Source organism: Macaca mulatta, chromosome 10 (assembly GCF_049350105.2).
Source record: "Macaca mulatta isolate MMU2019108-1 chromosome 10, T2T-MMU8v2.0, whole genome shotgun sequence".
In the NCBI taxonomy this organism is placed as follows: Eukaryota; Metazoa; Chordata; class Mammalia; order Primates; family Cercopithecidae; genus Macaca; species Macaca mulatta.
In genome coordinates, this window is record NC_133415.1 from 84,832,896 (window position 1) to 84,857,295 (window position 24,400).

Here is a 24,400-nt window from a genome sequence, read left to right on the forward strand (position 1 = left end):
CGAGCAGCTGGGATTACAGGTGTGTGCCACCATGCCTGGCTAATTTTTGTATTTTTAGTAGAGACGGGGTTTCACCATGTTGGCCAGGCTGGTCTCGAACTCCTGACCTCATGATCCGCCCGCCTCAGCCTCCCAAAGTGCTGGGATTACAGGCGTGAGCCACAGCGCCCGGCCTTACTGAGTACTTAATATGTGCCAGAAGTTCTTCTAGGTGCATTTAATCCCCACAAGGTCACTATGAGGTTAAACTAGTATTATGCTCATTTTAAAGATGGGAAAACTGAGGCACTGGTGGTTAAGAGACTTCCCAAAGGTCATAACCCTAGTAAGTGCCAAAGCCAGGATTCAAACTCAAGCAGCCTATCTTCAAAGCCCACGCATACTGCCTCCCTTCAGAGTAACGATTAATTTTTAAAAATCATAACTTGCTTGGCTACAATACTCTCTAAGACACTTTCCACCGACTCTTTCATTTCTCACCACAGCAGCCTAGGGAGGGAGGCAGTGTTTACTTCCAACTATGGAGGGCAGGGGAAACAGGCTGTGAAAGGGGGAACCGACTTGCCTTGCCAAGGTCACACAACAAGGTCAGTGGCAGAAGTAGGGCTGGAACTTGGAATTTTCCAAACTAGGACTTCAAATGTAGGGGGCCCTTCCCCAGCCTTGGCCAGTTCCCAAGCTCCCCCAATAACATGTCTTCTGGCTAGAGGCCTTGAGCCTCCCTCCTCAGGTCAGCTCTGCCTGGGCTTCCACCCTTCAGCTGCAGGGTCCCAAGGCTGTGTCCTCCACACCCCCTGCCCTCCCCGTCAGATGGGAGGGGCAGGAACTCCAGGGCTGGTGGAGTTTCCGACCAGGCAGGAAAAAGAACAAAGGAACTGGGTTGGGGGGGTGGAGGGGATGGCCAGGAGGGTGGCAGAAGTAGACGGGACATTTCACCATGGAATATGAAGTCAAGAAAGGGAAGAAGGTAGGTAGGAGGTTGGGAGGGAGGCAGGGAATGTCCCCAAAGCTGGGGAAGGGGGCAACCTGGGGCAGGGTGGGGGGTCAGTAGCAAGGGGCATAAGTGGGGTCTTTCTTCTCATTTGGAAGTAACTTCCTTCCCACTCTTGGGCAGCCAGACATCCAGGCTCTCAACTCCCTGTTTCTCCACTCTCAGTGGCCTCTGGCATCCCTAACACGGACAGACAGGGATCTTCCCAGGAAACCTGGCCAGACAGACAGTTTGGGAGATTCTCCACACCTGCTTCCCTGCTGTTCCTGGTGGCTCTCTCCTGCAGCCTCTCAGACAGAGGGACAGACAGACACCCAGCAGATCCATTCTCCCGCTCGCCACTGCCCCAGACAGAAGGACCCAGTCAGGACAATTCTCATAGGAGGTTGCCTACCCAGGCTTGAGTCTCCCACCTGCTCCCCTGCCCCTCCCCACCTTTCTACAAGGGCCTATGTGTAAGGCGTCAGCCAGAAGCCATTCCCCCACCCCCAGACCCTCACCGCTTCTGACTCTGAAGTTTTCTGGTATGCTTCTCTGGGTGTCTCACCTGGTTGTCTTTGGAGTTTAGGGAGCTACTCTGATTTTAACTTCCATCTTACCCCCATTTCCATCCTCCCCTCTACCCTACCCCCACCAGAAACATGGGTCCAGGCTGTTCTAAAAGGTGCCCACATGAATCACACAGGGCTCAGAAGGGAGCCAAGACATACATGCATGTTTTCTCTTAGTTTGTTCTTTTAATAGGTATTTATTGAATGCCTATTATGCACCAGGCATTTCATTTCTTTTGTTAAAGCAATGAATAAATTAATGTAAAATTGCATAGAAGGGCTGGGTGCAGTGGCTCATGCCTGTAATTCTAGCACTTTGGGAGGCCGAGGCGGGAGATCACCTGAGGTCAGGGGTTTGAGACCAGCCAGGCCAATGGCGAAACCCCGTCTCTACTAAAAATACAAAAACTAGCTGGGCGTGGTGGTGCATGCCTGTAATCCCAGCTACTCAGGAGGCTGAGGCTTGAACCCAGGAGGCAAAGGTTGCAGTGAGCCAAGATCATGCCACCGCACTCCAGCCTTGGTGACAGAGTAAGACTCTGTCTAAAAAAAAAAAAAAAATTCATAGAAGGTCCCATGCTCAGTGCTGGAGGACAGAATATTAGGGTACCAAGCCCTACACTGATCAGTTTGAGTCGAGAGCTGACGGGTGGAAGGAAAGGGGGTAGGGAAGAACGTTTGAGGCAGAGGAACAGCATGTGCAAAAGCCTCACAGTGGGAAGGAACGTAGCAAGCCAGAAGGACTGAAAGAGGACTGTGTAGTGGGGGGCCAGGGGACAAGAGTGAGGCAGATGGGGCTGGACAGGTGGGCAGAGCTGAACCATTCAGGGCCACCAACAAAAATACCACCTCCCCACCCCTGACACACACACACACACGCAAGACAAAGTCCCAGCTCCATAGCTGGCATTCAAGATATGTTCATCTCATAATCTAGCCAGGGCAGACTGACTGTACACAGCTTCTCCAGGCTCACCCTCATCCAGCCTTTGAGGCATCCAGAATTTTGCACATGCTGTGCCCTCTGCTTGGCATGTGTTCTCCCAGATAGTTTCCTCTCATTCCTCAAAGTTTCTACATACCCCATCCTGGCTGCATGATATTGGTTCTAACATAAGCTGAGTACCCATAAGAATCACCTGAGGACTCATTAAAACACAGATCACTGGTCTTACCCCCAGTTTCTGGGCCAGTAGGCCTGGGATGGGGTTCAAGAAATTGCATTTCTGGCCAGGCACAGTGACTCATGCCTGTAATGGCAACACTTTGGGAGGCTGAGGCAGGAGGATTGCATGAGCCTAGGAGTTCAAGACCAGACTGGGCAACATAGTAAGACCCCATCTCTTTAAAAAATATATATATATATTAGCTAGGTGTGGTGGTGGTGCATGTCTGTGGTCCCAGCTACTGTGAGGCAGAGGTGGGAGGATCGCTGAGTCAGAAAGAATTTGCAATTCTAATAACCCACAGGTTATGCTTACGGTTGTGGGGCCACACTTTGAGAACCACTGGTTTAGATCCTGGCTACTCAAAGCGTGGTGCACAGACCAGTAGTATCAGCACCAGATGGGAGCTTGGTAGAAATGCAGTCTCAGGCTCCAACCCAACCCTACTGAATCAAAACTCCAGGGTACATAAAGTTGGAAACTCACTAGTCTAGGTCATTTATCACAAGCCCTGGAGGTACGGATAGGGACTAGGTCTCCACTGAATCCTCAGCACCCAGCACAGAGTCCAGCCATACAGGTGTGAATACATGTTTACTGAATGAATGAGTAAATGAACAGATGTATTTGTGGACTTGTGTTCTGTTTACCTGAAAAGAATGTGAGCTCTTTGAGGGCAGGGAGGTTGTCTTACTCATATTTGCCTCATTACAAGAGTTAAGTAATCACACCATACATTCACTCGGTGGTTTTCAGCTGAGCTGCATTTTGAAATTACCTAAGAAAGCTTTAAAAATCTTAATGGACTGAGCTCATTAACCCCAATGGCTCACACCTGTAATCCCTTGGCCTCTGGGAGGCCAAGGCAGAAGAATCGTTTGAGCTCAGGAGTTCAAGACCAGCCTAGGCAACACAGTGAGACCTCATCTCTACTAAAAATTTAAAAAATTATCAGGGCATGGTAGTACACACCTGTAGTCCCAACTACTTGGAAGGCTGAGGCAGACGGATCTCTTGAACCTAAGAGATCAAGGATGCGGTGAGCTATGATTGTGCCACTGCACTCCAACCTGGGCAACAGAGCAACACCCTATCTCAAAAAAATTAAAAAATTAAAAATTTTATGCCTGCGTCTCAGTCCCAGAATTTCTGATTCAGTTGGTCGGGAGTGTAACCTGGACATCTGAAGTTTTAGAAGGTCCCCGGGTAGTTTGTGTGTGTGTTGGGGGTGGGGGGAGGTTATCTGTTTTGTTTTTTTTTTGACAAGGTCTTACTCTGTCACCCAAGCTGGAGTGCGGTGTTGCAATTGCAGCTCACAGCAGCCTTGACCTCCCAGGCTCAGGTGATCCTCCCACCTTAGCCTCCCAAGTAGCTGGGATTACAGGTGCATACCACCACACCCGGCTAATTTTTTTGGTATATTTTCTGCAGAGACAGTTTCACCATGTTGCCAAGGCTGGTCTCGAACTCCTGGGCTCCAGCTATCCTCCCACCTCAGCCTCCCAAAGTGCTAGGATTACAGGTGTGAGCCACCGCACCTGGCCTTCCCCAGGTAGTTCTAAAGGATAGCCAGGGCTGGGAGCGACTGCTCTAAAGTGCAGTCTCACACTTGAGCATGCATCAGAATCACCCGGCGGGCTTGTTAAACCCTAATTGCTGGGCCCTGCTCCCCGAGTTTCTAATTTAGTGGGTCTGGGATGGGGCCCGATAATCTGCATTTCTCTCAATTCCTAGGTGGTGCTGCTGTTCCAGGAATCTCATGTTGAGAAATGCTGTTCTAGATGGAACTCAAGTTTTCTTTTGAGATTCAGGCGGCTGGTCTGGGTTGAGTCCCAGAATTTGCACCTTTAACCTTGATCCAGGCCATTTTTATGCAGGTGCCCCTGGATTCTACTTAAATGTACTTATTAGTAATTTCTAACTTTTAGGAAAGCACAGAGAATAGTCTCAGAAATAGCAATGCACCCACCACCACTCCACCACATTGAATCCTAACATATATTTATATATATACCTATATTATACATATATTATATATTTATATATTTTATATATATTATACATATATATATATATATTGAGATGGAGTCTTGTTCTGTTGCCCAGGCTGGAGTGCAGTGGCTCGATCTTGACTCACTGCAACCTCTGTCTCTGCCTCCTGGGTTCAAGTGATTCTCCTGCCTCAGCCTCCTGAGTAGCTGGGATTACAGGCTCCTGGCACAATGCCCAACTAATTTTTGTATTTTTAGTAGAGACAGGGTTTCACCATGTTGGCCAGGCTGGTCTCCAACTCCTGACCTCAAGTGATCCGCCTGCCTCGGCGTCCAAAGTACTGGGATTACTGGTGTGAGCCACCATGCCCAGCCTTGAATCCTAATATTTTTCTGTATTTGCCCCAGCCTAGACTCATTCCTCAAACCTGTTTGGCAGGAGCTACACTCTCACCTCGGTGTTTAGAAAGAAGGTCGTTGGATCCAGAATGCCCACAGTGAACTATTGGTTCCACCACTACTAGCTGGTGACTTTATCAGTTAGTTTCTCTCTAGGGTTTAGTTTTTCCATCTGTAAAATGGGACTTACAGAGGTACCCCTTCTGCAGAGTTTTGGTGAGAATTAAATTAGGTAATGTAAGTAAAAGTGAGCATGGTAAGTGCTCAATAAAAGCAACCACTGTTATTACTCTCATTCCTCCTCTCCTCCCCAGGGCTTTGTATCCCCCATCCGAAGGCTGGTGTTCCCCAAGGCCGGGCGCCGTGCAGCCTGTAGGAGCAGCGTGAGCCGCCGGCCCCTGCACTCGATGCCCCTTTATCCCCCTGACTACCTCATCGACCCCCAGATTCTGCTGTGTGACTACCTGGAGAAAGAGGTCAAGGTGCGTGCAGGATGAGAAGGGGTGGGAAAACCTTGGGGTGAGGAGACCTTCACTTCTCCTTGACACCGAGTTCTAAGCAGCCCTGTCTCACACAGGGGAAGTTGTGGCTCATGGGAAAGAGGCTTGGGTTCATGTCAGCCTTGCCCCTACCCTCAGCAAGTGACCTCCATCCGCTGAGCCTCCTTAGTGTTCCCATCTCAACATAGGACTCAAAACCTATCCCAGGGTAGAGTGGATGGGAGAGTGTTCTGTGCACGGAAAAGTCCTATCTTTTGTCAACCCACATAACAGAAAGGGAGACTCACTAAAAGAAAACGATGTTTACTCAGGAATAGGCATTGCAATGGGAATATGCGTGTCATAGTAAACTCTGTGTATACAGAAGGTAAAGGAAGGCAAAGGTTTTTAAAGGAAAAGTGAGGAGGATTACATAATTGTTTTGAGATAATTATCCCTGGCTGCAAGGATCAATAACAAGGATGGCACCATTTCCAAGTTGGACAAGCAGTTGCTGTCCTTGCAGGAATATGTGTGTGTGTGTGTAAGGTTGTGATGGTCTTTGTGCAAAGTGGTAGTTTTTACAGTCTTTTTCATAGATCTTGTTATCAGGTGTTCATGCACGAGAATCCTCCCTTCTATTTGTCAGGGCTTTTAACACAAGTGACTCCATTCTGATTGACAACTTTCACATTTCCCATGAGGTTTTACTGCGATGACCTTGCTGTTACTCGGACAGTGTCCAGATGAACAGCCAGGCACAAAGGACTTCCACCACTTAGGAGCTGTACTACTTCTTCTTCTCTTTTTTTTTTTTTTTTTTTTTGAGACAGAATCTCATTCTGTCACCCAGGCTGGAGTGCAGTGGCACGATCTTGGCTCATTGTAACCTCTGCCTCCCGGGCTCAAACGATTCTCCTGCCTCAGCCTCCCGAGTAGCTGTGACTACAGGCACTCACCACCACACCTGGCTAATTTTTTTGTATTTTTAATGGAGCTGGGGTTTCGCCATGTTGGTCAGGCTGGTCTCAAACTCCTGACCTCAGGTGATCTGCCCGCCCCCCCCCCCCGGCCTCCCAAAGTGCTGGGATTACAGGTGTGAGCCACCGCACCTGGCATGAACACCATGAAGAGGCAATGATGGGTCTTCATTTAGCCTAAGAAGATTGATATGGGGGTAGGGTTGTCCGAACTGGCAAACAAGCCACCTAGTAAAATCTGAATTTCAGATAAGCAATGAATACTTTCTTAGCATAATTATGTCCCAAATATTGCAAGGGACTAAAAATACTAAACAACTTAAAAATTATTGTTGATCAACAGTTGGGTGCGGTGGCTCATGCCTGTAATCTCAGCACTTTAGGAGGCCGAGGCGGGTGAATCATGAGGTCAGATGTTCAAGACCAGCCTGGCCATCTTTTAGTAGAGATGGTGAAACCCGTCTCTACTAAAAATACAAAAGATTAGCTGGGTGTGGTAGTGGGCACCTGTAATCCCAGCTACTCGGGAGGCTGAGGCAGGAGAATCGCTTGAACCTGGGAGGCAGAGGTTGCAGTGAGCCGAGATCGCACCACTGCACTCCAGCCCAGGTGACAGTGCGAGACTCCACCTCAAAAAAAAAAAAAAAAAAATTGTTGATTTCAAGTTCAGATTTAACTGGCATCCTATATTTTATCTGGTAAACCTATGTGGAGGGAAAAGCTAACAAATAAATCTGCTTAAAAATTGAGGACTGAAATTTGATACAGAATAAAAAGAAGAGAAAAGGTTTGATTGGTGCATTCACCTAGACGAACACAACTAAAAATAATTTTTTAACAGTTGGCCGGGCGTGGTGGCTCACACCTGTAATCCCAGCACTTTGGGAGGCCGAGGCAGGCGGATTACTTGAGGTCAGGAGTTTTGAGGCCAGCCTGGCTAACATGGTGAAACCCTGTCTCTACTAAAAATACAAAAATTATCTGGATATGGTGGTGTGCGCCTGTAATCCCAGCTACTCAGGAGGCTGAGGCAGGAGACTCGCTTGAACCCGGGAGGCAGCTTGCAGTGAACTGATATCTTGCCACTGCACCCCAGCTGAGTGACAGTGAAACTCTGTCTCAAAAAAAAAAAAAAGTTAATTATTGGCTGGGCGCAGTGGCTCATGCCTGTAATTCCAGCACTTTGGGAGGCCGAGGTGGGCGGATCACAAGGTCAGGAGATCGAGATCATCCTGGCTAACACGGTGAAACCCTGACTCTACTAAAAATAGAAAAATTAGCCGGCTGTGATGGCGGGCGCCTGTAGTCCCAGCTACTCGGGAGGCTGAGTCAGGAGAAGGGCGTGAACCCGGGAGGCGGAGCTTGCAGTAAGCTCACGCCACTGCACTCCAGCCTGGGCCACAGAACCAGACTCCGTCTCAAAAAAAAAAAAAAAAAAAAAAAAAGTTTATTATATTGAATAACATCTAAGTGCTAACAGGATATAAGAGTAAAGGAAAAATTTATTGATTTATTTTTTCCTGACAAAATGATATACTAATTCGATCCAACATTCTTTGCTTTCCATTTGACTTCTGCAACAAGATCATAAGGAAGGCAAGTGATTCATAATTCATTTGACAGTGATGCTTGGGGTAGAGAGAGCCACTCAGGCCAGAGGAAATTTACAGATGGTCAGTTCTTTCAAGCTATTATAACAACTTTTGCTTCCCTATGGAATCTGATAGCTAGATGACTATGTGTTAAGGCAATATAAGCCAGCAGTTGAGAGTGTGGGTTCCGGCATGTGGATCCCAGTTTGATCCTCTCTAGCTACCTAATCCTGGGCAAGTTGTTTAGTTAGCCACACCCTGCCTTGGTTTTTGTCATCCTTAAAGCAAGGGTGAAGGAGTGAATATATAGACAGCGCTCAGAACTGTGCCTGGCTTCTATTATGGGCTCAGTAAAAGTTATTATCAGGTTATATTAATTCATGTATTTCTATCTCAATCTATCCGCACTGCATCAATGAGAAGGCCAGGGTTCTTCAAGGTTTCAGGGTGACCTCTCTGTGTCCCTCTCTCACCACGATTTCCATACAGTTCCTGGGCCACCTTACCTGGGTGACTTCCTCACTGAACCCCTCCAGTCGGGACGAGCTCCTGCAGCTGCTAGACACCGCCAGGGTGAGACTCTGGGGAGGAAGGAGGGCAGGATCTCGTCCCCTTCTCCCTCTTCTACCTGCGGACCCCGGGAACTCGAAATCTGCCCCTCCCTGCAGCAGCTGAAGGAGCTGCCGCTGAAGACCACGGCGGAGCAGGACAGCATCCTGAGCCTGTCTGCCCGCTGCCTGCTGCTCACCTGGCGCGACAACGAAGAGCTCATCCTGCGAATTCCTACGCACGAGATCGCCGCCGCCTCCTACCTGCAGGACGATGCGCTGCACCTGCTAGTGCTCAAGACTGGTGCGGCAGGCGGGGGCGGGGGCGGGGCAGGGACAGGAAGTGTGCGTGTATAGGAGAGGGACCTGCGGCGGGGGCGGAGGAGATGGAAAAGGCCTGACCATTCTACCCTGAGACCAGGGGCAGGCCGAAGAGGCTCTAGGCAAGCAGACAGTGCCGGCTCTGAGGCTAGAGTGGACCCTCGGGCTGGGGGCGGGGCCTGAGTCCGGGGGCGGGGCTGAGGAGAGGCGGAAAGTCAGAATCCAAGGGGGCGGTCCCTGAAACCCAGGACTGGGTCTCCAGTTAAGGCCCCCTCTGGAGGGGACAGCCTGACCACCACCCTCTGCTCAGAGGGCAGGTCTGAGCCCAGGGGCGCGGGCGGCGTGGGGAGCGTGGAAGCCACCCGGCCACACCACCCAGAGGCCAGGGGTGGAGACTGAGACCGGGGGCGGGCCCGAAAGTGTGGAAGCGGAATGGGCGGGGAACCGCCGCGCTACTTTAAAGCCGGGGGCGAGGCGGCGGTGGAACGCCAGAGCTGCGAGGTCAGGTCTACCAGCCGGCCTCAGGGGGGTTGGGGGTCTCTGAGCCCGGATCCCCGCGGCTATCGGTTCCCCGGACTCTCCTAGGTCTGGGCGTGGACCCGGTGCCAGCCGGCGTGGACGCCAGCCCAGGCGGCGCAGGACGCGACCCCGGCCCGCCGGGCGCGGCGCCCGAGAAGCGGCGGGTGGGCACCGCGGAGCGGCGCCACACCATCTGCAGCCTGGACTGGCGGATGGGGTGGGGTGGGGGCACCGCGGAGGCCCGGGCCGGGGGAAGCGGTGGCGGCAGCCTGGAGCGCCAGCGCGTCGGGGCGCGGGCGTCGGGCAGCTGGGAGCGGCGGCAGACGTTCAGCGGCAGCTGGGAGCGGCGGCACGGAAGCGGCGGCGGCGGCGGTGCAGGCAAGCCGGGCGGCAGCTGGGAGCGGAGGCAGGCGGGCAGTGGCGGTGGCAGCTGGGAGAGGCGCCATCCCGGTCCCAACCCGCTCGACCCGCAGGACCCCAGCCCCGACGCCTACTGCAACCTGGTCATCCTGGCTGTAGCCAACAGGGTGAGCCCGAGGACAGCCCGCTCCCAATGCCCGGCTCGGGAACGCTGCTTTCTCCCCACCTTGCCCCCGCCCCACCCACCAGGTTCCTGGGGTCTGCCCCTGCCTTTTCCCTGCACCTACCTCACCTAATGGCTCCTAAACTCCGGACCTGGACACCTCCAGGGCATCTCCCCTTGACTCCTTCAATGGGACGAACTCTCAAAATGGCCAAAACAAACTAGATCTAACCTCCAGTCCGTTCGTTCTCCAGCGTTGTCAGTGTTGGCCTCACCACAGTAACATTCACGAGGACACTAATCACCAGCTTGAATCGAGGGCCAGCTCCTGCCAGACACAGGGCTGCATCAACTCATTTAATTCTCACAGCAACCTCTGGAGGCAAATATTACAACTACTGTATCCCCATTCTATGGAGAAGGAAACAGAGATCCGTAGGTGGCAAGGTCACACAGGAAGCATGTGGTGGTTTTAAGGTTCAAATCCAGGAAATTCAGAGCCAGTACTCTTGGTAACTAAGACAGTCACCCAAGGCAGAAGCCTTCCTGCCATTCTTCCTTCTCCTTCCATCTTCCCCTCTTCCTCCCCCATCCTCTTCATTCACCCTTGCTTTTATTCATCCGAACATGTTTATTGAGTGCCAGCTCTGGGCGAGGCAATGGGCTAGGTGCTATGGATACAGACGTGAAAAAGACATCTGGTGTCCATCCTTAGGGAGCTCACAGTCGAGCAGACACCTTCAATTTCTGAGCATTCTAAGCTTTTCCTCTGATCTTGGACCACCAGATCCCTCTGTATAAAAACAGTGGTGAATGAAACAGACATAGTTCCTATCTAGATGGTGAGGCAGATAATAACCAGTAAACTCAGACGCCACAGCTGTCTCTCTCCCCTTGAAACACTTCCTCACTTGGCTTCCAGCTCTCCACTTTCTCCAGGCTTTTCTCCTACCTAGCTGGTTCCTCCTCTTCTCCAGAAGTTGGAGTGCCTCAGATTATGTTCTTGATCCTCTTCCCTCCTCCATCTATCCGTCATCTACCCATTTCTAGGTGATCTGCATCTGAAGATCTAATGACTGTTTCAAACCCAACACATCCAAAGCTGAGCTCCAAACTCCTCCCCCAAACCCGCTACTCCCCTGATTTCCCTGTCACAATTGATAGCAGCTGTGTCCTTACATTGGTCAGGCCAAAACCTTGCAGTGGGCCTTGGCTGCCTCTAGTGCTCTCTATCTTTCTCACACACACCCGATATCCACTCTGTCGATAAATCCTGTTGGCTCTATTTTTCAAACATGACCAAGCCTGTAATCCCAGCACTTTGGGAGGCCAAGGTGGGTGGATCACCTGAGTTCAGGAGTTAATAAGGCCAGCCTGGCCAACATGGCGAAATCCCATCTCTACTAAAAATACAAAAATTAGCCAGGCTTAGTGGCCGGTGCCTTTAATCTCAGCTACTCAGAAAGCTGAGGCATGAGAATCACTTGAACCTGGGAGGTAGATGTTGCAGTGAGCCAAGATCACACCACTGCACTCCAGCCTGAGCAGTAGAGCAAGACTCCATCACAAAACAAAACAAAAAAAAACATCAAAATCCATTTACTTCTCCCCACCCTGCCCCTGTACCCACCCAGGTTCATGCCCTGTTTTCTCTCACCTGAATCTTGTGGTCACCCTCTGACTGGTTCAGCCCTTGCTGACAGTCTCTTCCCCCACACAAAGTGGTCCCATTAACATGTAAGTCACATCATGTCCCTAACTCCACATCTTCCAGTGGCTTCCCATTTCACTCCAAGTAAAAGCTAACATCCTTACAATTGCTTACAAGGCCATTTGTACTCCAGCCACCATGCCCACTTCCTCTGTGGCTGGAAATAGGATTCCAGACAAAGCCAACAGTGTGCCCTATTCATCCCACTGGACTGTGAGGGCTTTTGGGTACTGAAGCTGGCCCAGTGCCGGCCACACAATAGGACTAAGTTGGAATTTGTGAAGTGAGTAAATAAGTGTAATCCCAGCACTTTGGGAGGCCAAGGCAGGCAGATCACTAGAGTCCAGGAGTTCCGGACCAGCCTGGGCAACATGGCAAAACCCCATCTCTACTAAAAATACAAAAAATTATCTGGGTGTGATGGTGTGTGCCTGTCACGCAGCTACTCAGGAGGCTAAGGTGGGAGGATCACCTGAGTTCAGGAAGTTGAGGCTGCAGTGAGCCATCATTGTGCCACTGGGTGACCGGAGTGTGACTCTATCTCAAAAAAAAAAAAGTTGCTTTCCAGGGTTGTCTGAGCATCTGGCTTCTTATCTGAGTCATCCTGGTTCCAAGGAGGATATAGGAGTTAGAGTGAAACAAAACTTGGGTGCTGGTACTAATGCCATGAACCTGCTGTGTGAGCCTAGGCAAGTCACTTAACCACTCTAAGTCTCAGCATCTTTGATTATAAAATAAGGATCCTCTTTGCCCTGTCCATTTTGTAGGTTTATGGTAAGGATCAGTCCTGGTTTAATTATTAGGACACACCCACTATCCCAAAATGCCTATCCTGAGTTACATTTTAATTTATTCTTTGGACTTTTTCATTTTTATTTTTTGTATCCAACCATCCATTAGCTTGGGCCTTTTTAGAGACACAACCTAGAGAAAAACTTCATGAAGACAGTCTCTTCATCAATTACTGGCTTTCTATGTGTCTTGCTTAAGGCATAAAGAGGTAAATTCCTATTCAAATTTGCAGTCTCAAAAAAAGTTTTACCCAATAACTGAAACTCTTTCCTTCTATCAGAGACTGAATTTTATTTACCCTGCTTCAATTTTCACACTGAATGCTAGGAAGCTCATATCTAAATATGGCTTCCAGTGTTAGTAACTATATTGAGCCTAAAATTTTGATACATTTAATCATCCCTTCTCCTACTAGCTATTAGGAGAACTGGATTCTAATCCTGACTAATCACTTCCCCTCACTGGGCCTCAGTTTCCATACCTATACATTAAACTAAATTAGGACTTAGAAGGGCATCAGGAAGGCTGATGAATCCTCCAGAAATCTGGGGTACATTTTTCATGGCACAAGAGTTAGAGTTGTCACTGAATTCTATAAAGGGGTTCTAAGATCCAGAGAGTAGCCATAGAATTTTGATGGAAAAAGTCTCAAAAGCCAATTTAAAGGGCTCTATAGATGTGTATCTTTGTGCACATCTTCACACTGTGTTTTAGGAAGCAGGGGTAACATCTTGGTCGTTGGTGAGGACCTGAGCTCTCTATCCTCCTCCCTGGGCCAGGACGCTGCAGAGGAGTCCTGCGCACTCATCTGTCAGGTCTTCCAGATCATCTATGGGGACCAGAGTATTGAGTGTGTGGACCGGGCTGGCTACCACTACACATCCACGCCCGAACGGCCGTGGCTCTGCAGCCGCAGTGAGTACCAGAACTCCTGGCCTCCCCTCCTGTGAAACATCCCAAAAAGGCCAGGGGAGGGAAGATGTCCCAGGACTTGGGGTTGATGAAGGTCTTTAGGGTTCCTGATCTCTGCCATAATTACAGGTGAAATGTAATTGTAGGTGAAATGTCAATTTTTTTTTCTTTTCTTTTCTTTTTTTTTTTTTTTTTTTGAGGCGGAGTCACTCTCTGTTGCCCAGGCTGGAGTATGGTAATGCAATATCAGCTCACTGCAACCTCCACCTCCCCGGTTCAAGCAATTCTCTGCCTCAGCCTCCCGAGTAGCTGGGATTACAGGCGTGTGCCACCACGCTTGGCTTTTTTTTTTTTTTTTTTTTTTTTTTTAAGAGACAGGGTTTCACCATCTTGACCAGGTTGGTCTTGAAACCCCTGACCTCATGATCCACCCGCCTCAGCCTCCCAAAGTACTGGAATTATAGGCGTGAGCCACTGCACCCAGCCATCAGTTTTCATCATGATCTCAAACTTAGCTTCTTCAAAGATGTTTGGATTGCCAAATTCAGAACAAGCCCCCTAGAGTTGAACTCTTCTCTCCCCCTTTTGTTTTTGTGTCCCTGTATTGCAGAAACCTAAGCACATGTATCATCTGTTTACTGAGCCATTGATCCCACTAAGACCCTAAGGCCAAACAAAGATTTCCAGATGGGTCCTTGATACACTCAAGGACTAGAAGGAGAATGAGATCAACAGAGGCATGTGTTGAGCACCAGTTGTGTGCCAAGCACCATACCAATGTGCCATGTCCTCATAGCAACCTTGCCTGTCCTGAGACTGGGTACATCAGATACTCACAAAGTATTTTTTTGAAGTCATGAAAGAACTCTGTGAGGCCTTAGGATTACAGTTTGTTTGTTTGTTTGTTTGTTTGTTTTGAGATGGAGTCTCACTCTGTTGCCCGGGCTGGAGTGCAGTGGCACAATCTTGGCTCACTGCAACCTCCACCTCCCAGGTTCAGGCGGTTCTCCTGCCACAGCCTCCTGAGTAGCCAGGATTACAGGCGTGTGCCACTATGCCCAGCTAATTTTTGTATTTTTAGTAGAGACGGGGTTTCACCATGTTAGTTGGCCAGTATGGTCTTGATCTCTTGACCTCGTGATCTGCCTGCCTCAGCCTCCCAAAGTTCTGGGATTACAGGCGTGAGCCACTGTGCCCAGTCAGGATTCCAGTTTTACAGATGAGGACATTAAGGCTCAGATTAGTTAATAAATTACTCAAGGTCACACAGCTGGTAAGTGGCAGAGTGAGGATTCAAACCCAGGTCTGTCTGATTCTGAAGCTTCTATCAGCAACAACCTCAGTCCCCATGCTGCCTTCAGGCCCGTGGGTGAATTCCCCCAGCCACTGTCTCCCGCAGCATGGTACCAGCAACAGAGTGCTGGTTCTTTTCTTCCGAAGACCCTTGCATCTGTGGGAGCTGTGCTTGTTGGGAAGCTGGGTTAGTTCAACTCTCACAAGGATGATGGGCAAATACATTAGATAATTCAACAAATATTTCAACAAATTCATTCATTTAGCAAATATTTTTTGAACACCTAGTAGGTCAGATCCAGTGCTAATCCGTAGATTATCCTGGTGAGCAAAACCAGAGGTGGCCGTGTCTTCATGAAGTTTACTTAGTGGAGGCAGGCTGACAGTAATTAAATAAGTACACAAATAAATATATGACCACAGGCCGGGCAGGTGGCTCACGCCTGTAATCCCAGCACTTTGGGAGGCCAAGGCAGGTGAATCACCTGAAGTCAGGAGTTCGAGACTAACCTGGCCAACATGGTGAAAACCCGTCTCTACTAAAAATACAAAAATTAGCTGGGCATGGTGGCAGGTGCCTGTAATCCCAGCTACTCAGGAAGCTGAGGCAGGAGAGTCAACTGAACCTGGGAGGTGGAGGTTGTCGTAAGCAGAGATCGCGCCACTGCACTCCAGCCTGGGCGACAAGAGTGGAATTCTGTCTCAAAATAAATAAATAAATAACCACAGACTGTGCCGGGAGAACATATAATGAAGAACTGACCCCACCTGGAGGGTAAGGAAGCGACACTGAGTGATCAGAGATCAGAAAGGGTAGGGCTAATAACCAGCTAAATGAGAACAGGACTAGGAAGAGCGCAAGCTCTCCATACTTGGTGTTTCTTTGCTCTGAAGGTTTTCAGATTCTTCCCCTTCACAAATTTCTTTTCCTTCCTTCCTTCCTTCCTTCCCTGCTCCCCTGCCCTGCCCTCTCCCTGCCTCCCTCCCTCTCTCCCTCTCTCTCTCGCTCGCTCGCTCTTTCTTTCTTTTTTTCTTTCTTTCTTTCTTTCTTTCTTTCTTTCTTTTCTTTCTTTCTTTCTCTCTCTCTCTCTCTCTCTCTCTCTCTCTCCCTCTCTCTTTCTTTTCCTTTCATTTCCTTTCCTTTCTTCTCCTTTCCTTTCCTTTCTTTCCTTCTTTTCTCTTTCTTCCTTTCTTTCTTCCTTTTCCAGGTCTTGCTCTGTCACCCAGCCTGGACTGTAGTGGTACAATCATGGCTCTCTGCAGCCTTGACCTCCCAGGCCCAAGCAATCCTATGTCAGCCTCTCAAGTAACTGGGACCACAGGCGTGCACTACCACACCCAGCTAAATTTTTTGTTGTTGTAGAAATGGGGTCTCTCTATGTTGTCCAGGCTGGTCTTGAATTCTTGGGCTCAAGCAGTCCTCCTGCTTTGGCCTCCCAAAGTGCTGGGATTACAGGCGTGAGCCACAAATTTTTTTTTCTTTTTTCTTTTTTTTGTCTTGCCTGAAACACACAGTTTATAAAATATTCCCTCACATGTTTCCTCATCTGCTGTTCCCAAGGCCCCCCGTGAGGTAGGCAGGGGGTGGTATTGTCCCCATGTCGGGGAAGTTGAGGATCAGGAGAGGGGAGGGGAGTTCCCCAGGGTCTGCTGTGTGTTGGTGTCAGGGGCAGGACTAGACTTCAGGCTGAGACTGAGGGCGGGGCCTCAGGGAGCAGGGGATGCTGATCCCTGCTTTGCTGCCTCTCACACTCCCTCTGTCTGCTGGTCCTAGGTGAGAGCTGCCGCACAGATGGAACGTACGCCTATGATGCCGACTTCAGCTGTTGCAGCTCCTTGTGAGTATAGCCCCCGTCAGGGACTCCACCCTGCTCCCCTACCCCTGCGCAAACAGGGTCACTAGTCTAGAGAGGGTAGGAGAAGGTGACCCAACCTTGCTGAGACACTGGGCACTAACAGGGGGAGATAAACCGAGCTCCCTGACTCTGGAAACTCACAGGATCTAGGCCCCTGAGAGACCCACTAGACACCAGAACTCAGATGTGGGTCCACACAGGCCTGTGGTTCTCTCCCAGTCATCCAGGCACAGTGGCCTGCAGAAACCAAAATCATAGATAGCTACATGCCAAAAAAATCATTTTGGCTTAATTTTGGTTTCATGTAATAGAAAACTCCCAAAAAGAGTATCTTAAACAAGATAGAACTTTTTTTTTTCTTATCTTTGACATAAAATAGAGCAGCAATTCAACATTTCATGGTTGTTAGGAGTTCAGGCTTCTCTTTTCCTCCCCTACCCTCTTCAGGACTTGCAGCCATCCTTAAGGTCACCTCATGGACCAAGATGGTGGTTGTAGCTCCAGCCATCACAGTAGCATGCTGGGGCCTCTTTAAAGAGTTCTGCCAGATTCCCACCTGATGACTTCTGCTTATATGTCATAGGCCAGAACTTTGTTACGTAGCCATCACTAGCTGCAAGCAAAGCTGGAAAATTTAGGATTAAAAATATATATATTTCAGGCTAGATGCAGTGGCTCACACCTGTAATCCCAACACTTTGGGAGGCTGAGGCAGGTGGATTGCTTGAGCCCGAGAGTTCCAAACCATCCTGGGCAACATGGCAAAACCCCGTCTCCACCAAAAATACAAAAATTAGCCAGGTATGGTGGCCCACACCTGTGGTCCCAGCTGCTTGGGAGGCTGAGGCAGGAGAATGGCGTGAACCCAGGAGGCGGAGCTTGCAGTGAGCTGAGATTGCGCCACTGCACTCCAGCCTGGGCGACAGAGCAAGACTCCATCTCAAAAATAAAATAAAATAAAATAAAATAAAATAAAATAAAATAAAATAAAATAAATAAATTCAGGCCAGTTGCGGTGGCTCACACCTGTAATCCCAACACTTTGGGAGGCCAAGGCAGGAGGATCACATGAGCCCACAAGTTTGAGACCAGCCTGGGCAACATAGGGAGACCCTGTCTCTATTTAAACAAACAAACAAACAAATAAATAAATAAATAAAATGTTAAACAATTCAGTTGGGAACATTACCCAAGGTTCTGTTTAGGATGAACAGCCATCCCAGTTTGCTCAGGACTGAAGGGTTCCCCGGGATATGGGATTTTCAGTGCTAAAACCAAGAAAGTCCTGGGTTACTGGTTGATCACCTAGTCATGTTACTAAGGGCTTCGGTTTGGCATGTAGCAGCCTCTGCCAGTGATGTATCCCTTACTGTGTTTTCCTTTTTAGTGGCAATAGATTTGCCTTCCTCATACTGTGTGCCCTTAGGCTAGTCTTTAAACAACCAGATATCTACTGGAGAGATAAAATAATGATAATAGCGTTTGAACATTGAGCTTGCTATGTACTAAGTGCTGTTCTATAAAGCACTTTATTTTTTCATCAATATAGTAACATTACAGCAGTTACTGTTTATTGCTTGTAGCCCATAATTCTAAGTGTTCTACAAATACTCCTCTAATTCTCATGATGATACCAATTATTATTATCCCATTTTACAGATGGAAAAACTGAGAAATAGAGAAATTAAGTTTAGTTTTCCCAAGGTCAAGCACCTAGTAAGTTGTAGGTCTGGGATTTGAACAGAAGAAGGCTGGCTCCAGAGTCCAGTCCCTTAACCACAAAGCTACACTGCTTCTTTGTAGCTAATAATGGAGGATGGTTCTGGAACAATTTGGAGACAAGGAGGCAGGAGCCCAAGGCTGAATTTTTATTAAGCAATATTTCTTGAGTACCTTCTATGTGCCAGGCACTGTGCTGTATGCTGGGGATACAGATGGACACAAGACAGAGGGCAAAACCTGGGCCTGTCACATAGTAGGTGTTCAACAAATGAAGAAAACCAAGGTTCCTGCTCTTGTGAAGTTTACAGTCTAGCATGGGAGGCAATGAAATCACAATTTAACAGTAACAATCATTAATGATAGTAAGTACTAAAGGGAGGCTCAGGGTGCTATAAGAGAGGCTGAGGGGAACCCCAACTCAGCTGGAGAGTCAGGAGGGCCTCTCAGAGGTGATGGCACATGAATTGAGGCCTGGAGGATGAAAGGGGGAAGAGCGTTCCAGGTAGAGGGAAGAGCAAATGTAAGAATCCTGAGCTGACCAGGTGTGGTGGCTCACGCCTGTAATTCCAGAACTTTGGGTAGCTGAGGTGGGCAGATTGCTTGAGGTGAGGCATTTGAGAGCAGCCCGGACAACATGGTGAAACCCTGTCTCTACAAAAACTACAAAAATTGGCCGGGTGGCACATGCCTGTAGTCCCAGCTACTCAAGAGGCTGAGGCATGAAAATCACTTGAACCCGGGAGGCGGAGGCTGCAGTGAGCCGAGATCGCACCACTGTACTCCAGCCTCAGTGACAGAGCAAGAATCTGTCTCAAAAAAAAAAAAAAAAAATTCTGAACAGGATAGAGCTTAGTGGGTTTGAGGAGCAGCAGGTGGCCACTGTGGCTGTGGCAAATGGTGTGAGGGAGAGACTGGTCAGAGAGGATGCTTGGGGGTACCTGGAAAGGCCATGCATGTCACAGGTAGGCCATGGACTGAGGGAGCACATTCGACAGAGGTTCTAACCCAACCTAGGGGAATTAGGGAACACTCTCCTGAGGAGATGACATTTAAGATCATGAGATAAGTACGAGTTCGCTGAGCAAAAGGGAGGGGAAAGGAGGCAATCCAGGCAGAGGGAACAGCAGGTGCAAACACCTAGAGGTGAGGAGATAGTAGAGGAAGAAGGAGAAAGGGAGCAGGGGGGCACAGAGCACAGAGAGCAAAGGCAAAGGCAAGCACAGTGAGAGATGAGGCTTGAGAGGTGCCAGGGGCCAGGGTGTGCCAGGCCTTGGAGGCCAGCGTGCAGTCTAGGATGAGACCTCCTACCTTCAGCCTGCCCGAGGGCGAGGAGCTGGAGGGAGACGAGTGAAGGCCCTTCTTCCTGTGCCTGCAGCAATGGCTCCCAGGACACCTTTGAAGCATGTTACAGCGGCACGTCCACACCTTCTTTTCACGGCTCCCACTGCAGCGGCAGCGACCACAGCGGTCTGGGCTTGGAGCAGTTACAGGATTACATGGTCACGGTGAGCTGGGGCTGGCGGTGGGAATGGCACAAGCAAAGTCCTGGAGGCTGGAGCAAACATTTTGGGAATTGCACATTGCCGTGGACATAACCTAAGTAGAAGACCTCAGAGGTCAGAGCAGGAGATGAGGTTAGGAGAGTAAACCGAGGCCAGCTTGTGAAAGGCCTTAACTAATGTCAGCTGGCATTAATTGAGTGCCTGCTGTGTACCAGGCACCATTCTAAGCACCTTTCATGCATTATTTCTTTTAATATTTTCAACAACACCAAGAGGAAAATGCCATCGTTATCCTCACTTTGCAGATGAGAAAGGCAAGCATCATGGAGGCTGTCAACTATCCAAGATCACAGAGCTGATTCAGCGAAGGGGTCAAGATTTGCACTCAGCAGCTTGAGTCCACATCCTATTCTTAGATACAACCTAAGGGATCTAGATGTCCTCTGAGTAGCCCATGGGAAGGTTTTCAGAGGAGAGCTGGGCCAAACATGCCCTTAGGGAAGGCTCTGGGCCTTTCAGGCAGAGGTTGGGTGGGGCTGCTCCCTGGGATTGATCTTGAATGGTGTCCCTCACATAGTTGCGGAGTAAGCTGGGGCCCCTCGAGATCCAGCAATTTGCACTGCTGCTGCGGGAGTACCGGCTGGGGCTGCCCATCCAGGACTATTGCACAGGCCTGCTGAAGCTCTATGGAGACCGGCGCAAGTTCCTCCTCCTCGGTGAGCGCCCCCTGCACCCCCAGAGGTCAGCTAGGGCCCCTGCTTGGTCCTTGCCATCCCAGTCAGGCACCTGGGTGTGAATGTTTTCTCCTTATCCTTCAGCCTCTGATGAAACCCAGATCATGAGATTCGCAGGGCAGATGAGGAGCTCAAGGTGCAGAGTAGGGAAAGGACTTGTCAGTGCTGGGAGACACTGTTGATAAGAAGAACTAAGCAGTGGTGTGGCCATTTCGTCTGCACAGCAAAGCTGGGAGAGGGACTGATTCTTCCCCATCTTACCCCACGCAGAAGCTGAGGCTCAGAAAGGCTAAAGAACATGTCGAAGGTCACACAGCTAGTAAGGAGGGCTAATCATAGGAGGAATAGTACGAATAAGCTGACATGTGCTTGGCAGTTACCATATGCCAAGCATCATCTCATTGAATGCCCCCAGTTCTGAGAAGTAGATACTATTATTGGTCCCCATTTTGCAGGTGAGGAAACTGAGACTCAGAGTAACAAAGTAAAGGACTGAGGTCACATAGCTAGTAAGAAGGAATGGAAATAAAACAAACTGTTTACAGGGTGCTCAGTATGTGCTGAGTTCCTTGTTATTTAATCCTCACATCCCTACCCAGAGAACAGGTGCAATTATCTCAGTTTTACAGGTCAGGAAAATGAGGTTCAACATAATTAATCAATGGGAATGTAATGATGGTACTAATAATAACAACAAAAATAGGCCTGGCAAGGTGGCTCACACCTGTAATCCCAGCACTTTGGGAGGCTGAAGCTGGCGGATCACTTGAGGTCAGGAGTTCAAGACCAGCCTGGCCAACATGAAACCCTGTCTCTACTAAAAATACAAAAATTAGCAGGGCGTGGTGGTGTGCGCCTGTAATCTCAGCTACTTGGGAGGCTGAGGCATGAGAATCGCTGAACCCAGGAGGCGGAGGCTATAATAATAATAAAAGTACAGTAATGTAGTATGTAGTGAGCATTCACTGTGTGCTAAGTGCTGTGCTGTTATTCGCTGGCTCAGAGTTAAGGACCTTGGGCAAGGCCACACAGCCAGTGAGTGACAGCAGGGATTTGCACCCTGATCTGCAGAGAGGACGCTTCACCTGTGGGAGGGAAAGGGGCCGTGCCCTGAGGACTCACCACATCCCTCGGCTCACAGGGATGCGGCCCTTCATCCCGGACCAGGACATCGGCTACTTCGAGGGCTTCCTGGAGGGCGTGGGCATCCGCGAGGGCGGCATCCTCACTGACAGCTTCGGCCGCATCAAGCGCAGCATGAGCTCCACGTCGGCCTCTGCGGTGCGCAGCTACGATGGCGCGGCGCAGCGGCCCGAGGCACAGGCCTTCCACCGGCTGCTGGCTGACATCACACACGACATCGAGGCGCTGGCCCCCGATGACGACGATAACGACGACGATGAGGAGGATGAGCCCCGGGGCTCCAGGGGCGGGAGTGACGCTGCCGAAGACAACTACCTGTAGCCACCGCCCCTGCGGACGGTGTGGCCCCGCAGCCCACCTCCGAGTCTCAGCTTTGCCTGGGCGACCCTATCCCCGGGGGAGACCCTGTCCCCAGGGCCCGCTCATCACACCTGGCGGGGGCGGGGGCGTCTTCACTCCAGGGTCTCGCTCCCTGCCTTTGGGGCCCGGGACCCTGCAGTACCGAGAGTGTCCTGCAGCGGGTGAGCGAAGCCGGGCCCTAAAGACCGGGGCAGTCACCCGGGGCTCCCGTGCCGCTCTGCCAGGCTGGGGCTGGGCAGCGATCCTGCTTTGTCCCAGAAGCCCAGAGGGGTCGGCCCCAGAACACCTCCTCCCCGGGACGCCGCAGCTTTCTGGAGGCTGAGGAAGGCATGAAGAGTGGGCTCCACCTGCTGGCAGACTGAGAAAAGAATTTCCAGAATTGGATCCTATTTTACAGATCGGAAAACTATGGTTCAAAAAGAGGGGAAAGGGCTTGAGGGAATCTCCTGATTCTCCTTATATGACCTCAAACTGACCATACTAAGTAGTGTAGAAGGTCTTCTTAAGGCTCTAAATGTCAGGGTCTCCCGTCCCCCTGATGCCTGACTTGTACAGTCAGTGTGGAGTAGAGGGTTTCCTCCACCCAGGGTTGACTCGGGGGCGATCTGGGTCCCATTCTGGCCTCAAGACCCCAAACAAGGTGTTCGTTCAACTCTTGGATTTGGAGCCAGGCCGACCTGGAGCCTCTGTCTGGTTAGTGTCATAACCTCTGTATGCTCCCGTTTCCCCATCTGTCCAGTGAGCTCAGCCCCCATCCACCTAACAGGGTGGCCATAGGGATTACTGAGGGTTAAGACCTTAGAGCTGAGTCTAGCACATGATAAGTGCCCAATAAATATTCCTTTCCACATCAAACATTTTCTGATTCAGTTTACCTTTCTTGCCTGGTAATAAGCAAAAGATGCCTGGGTGCATCTTACTGCAACTGAGGTGGGGGTGAGCTATTCAGAAGACCCTCAGGGGAGCTCACTGTTTGGGAGGAAGAAACAATATTTGTCCCCTTGCAGCCTTGTTACAGCCTAGCTCTGTGCTCAAGTCCCAAACCAGAAATAGCCAAGACTCCATAGGCAGCCATCTGGGAGTCTGGGGTAGCCAAAGAAATATGAAGGCAAAGTTGGAGAGGTAGAGAAGTCAGGATGAGGACAGCATTCAGCACAGCCTGAGTAAAGGCTGGAAAGCTAAAAGGAATGAGGCCTGAGAGGAGACCAGAGACCCACACAGGAGAGCCAAAATGTGTTTGTAAAACCTTGCAAAGGCTTCCATGGCCAGACACATTGTACACACCATAAAATAGGTACTGTTAGCAATTTTCAAAAAATATTATTAGGACTCCAGGTCCAAAGAGTTCCATAATTCATACTTGGTTTGTGGTAAATGATCATCCCATTATCACTGGTCCATGTAGGGCCCTTCTGATGTTTTCCCCTCTCCCAATCCACATGTTCCCCACACTCCTTTTCCCTCTTTACCATGAACATCTAACCCTATGTGCTGATATATGTCCCTGGACCTAAACTACACAGTGCTTTGTGTGTGTGTTTGCATAAATGGTATATATAAGAATTTCATTCTATTGCTTCTTTTATTCTGTAATTTTTTTAATTTAAAAAAATAAAATTTTTAGAGACAGGTTTTTTCTCTGTCACCCAGGCTGGACTGCAATGGTGCAATGACAGCTCACTGCAACCTCAAACTCCTGGGCTTAAGTGATCCTCCCACCTCGCCCTCCCAAAGTGCTGGGATTAATGGTTGAACCACCATGCCCAGCCACCCGAAAATGTTTTAAATACCTACCTATGTTGCTGTTGAAAAATCTCGCTGTTGCATCCAACTGTTGCAAAATATTTCAAGCTGAGCATCCACTGTTTTCTTTATCCATCTCCCCAGAGATGAACACCCAGGTTGCTTCCAACTCCCTCTTCACCACAAACAACACTGTGATGAACATTTTTGTACATGAAGCTTATGGGCCTATGTGAGCATTTCTTTGGGCTCTAAACCCAAGAGTGGAATTACTAGATCACAGACAGGTTTTTACATTTCATTAACTTCTTCCAGAATGGCTTTCACCAATAGTGAGTGAAGGATGCTGTTTCCCCACATCTTCATCAGGTTTTTCATTATCTGATTTTGTTTTTATCTGCCTTCAGTTTGGGTGTAAGGTGGCAAGTTGTTTTAATTTGCATTTCTCTGTTAATCCTGAAATTACAACTTCCTCCTGTACTTGTCAGCCATTTGTGCTCTCCTTTCCGTGACTTCCTTATTCATATCTTTTGTTCATTTCTTACTGGGCTTCCTGTCTTTTTCTCATTGAT

The 24,400-nt window shown here is 49.4% G+C and overlaps 1 protein-coding gene and 1 long non-coding RNA gene across 4 annotated transcripts; one reads left to right on the forward strand and one right to left on the reverse strand.

Annotated features, from left to right (window-relative positions):
* Positions 1-914: 914 nt before the first annotated feature.
* On the forward strand, positions 915-23,653 carry CCM2L (CCM2 like scaffold protein). Of its 3 annotated transcripts, none has more exons than XM_015149270.3 (10): positions 915-967; positions 5,413-5,580; positions 8,639-8,722; positions 8,818-9,001; positions 9,604-10,064; positions 13,343-13,478; positions 16,543-16,606; positions 19,722-19,851; positions 20,426-20,564; positions 21,654-23,653. In XM_015149270.3, exons 1-10 carry the CDS (start codon positions 938-940, stop codon positions 21,812-21,814), a joined length of 1,557 nt encoding a protein of 518 aa, XP_015004756.2. In that variant the 5' UTR covers positions 915-937; the 3' UTR covers positions 21,815-23,653. The 3 variants fall into 3 exon arrangements, with proteins under 3 accessions (XP_015004756.2, XP_028684127.1, XP_028684128.1); XM_028828294.2 differs by having other exon boundaries at positions 21,724-23,653; XM_028828295.2 differs by lacking the exon at positions 915-967 and adding an exon at positions 4,443-4,585 and having other exon boundaries at positions 21,724-23,653.
* Positions 18,479-22,398, reverse strand: LOC107000440 (uncharacterized). Its single transcript, XR_001447563.3, has 2 exons — positions 21,705-22,398; positions 18,479-19,898 (listed from the first exon to the last, which is right to left on the reverse strand). It is a non-coding gene; the product is annotated as an uncharacterized LOC107000440 (long non-coding RNA).
* Positions 23,654-24,400: the final 747 nt, after the last annotated feature.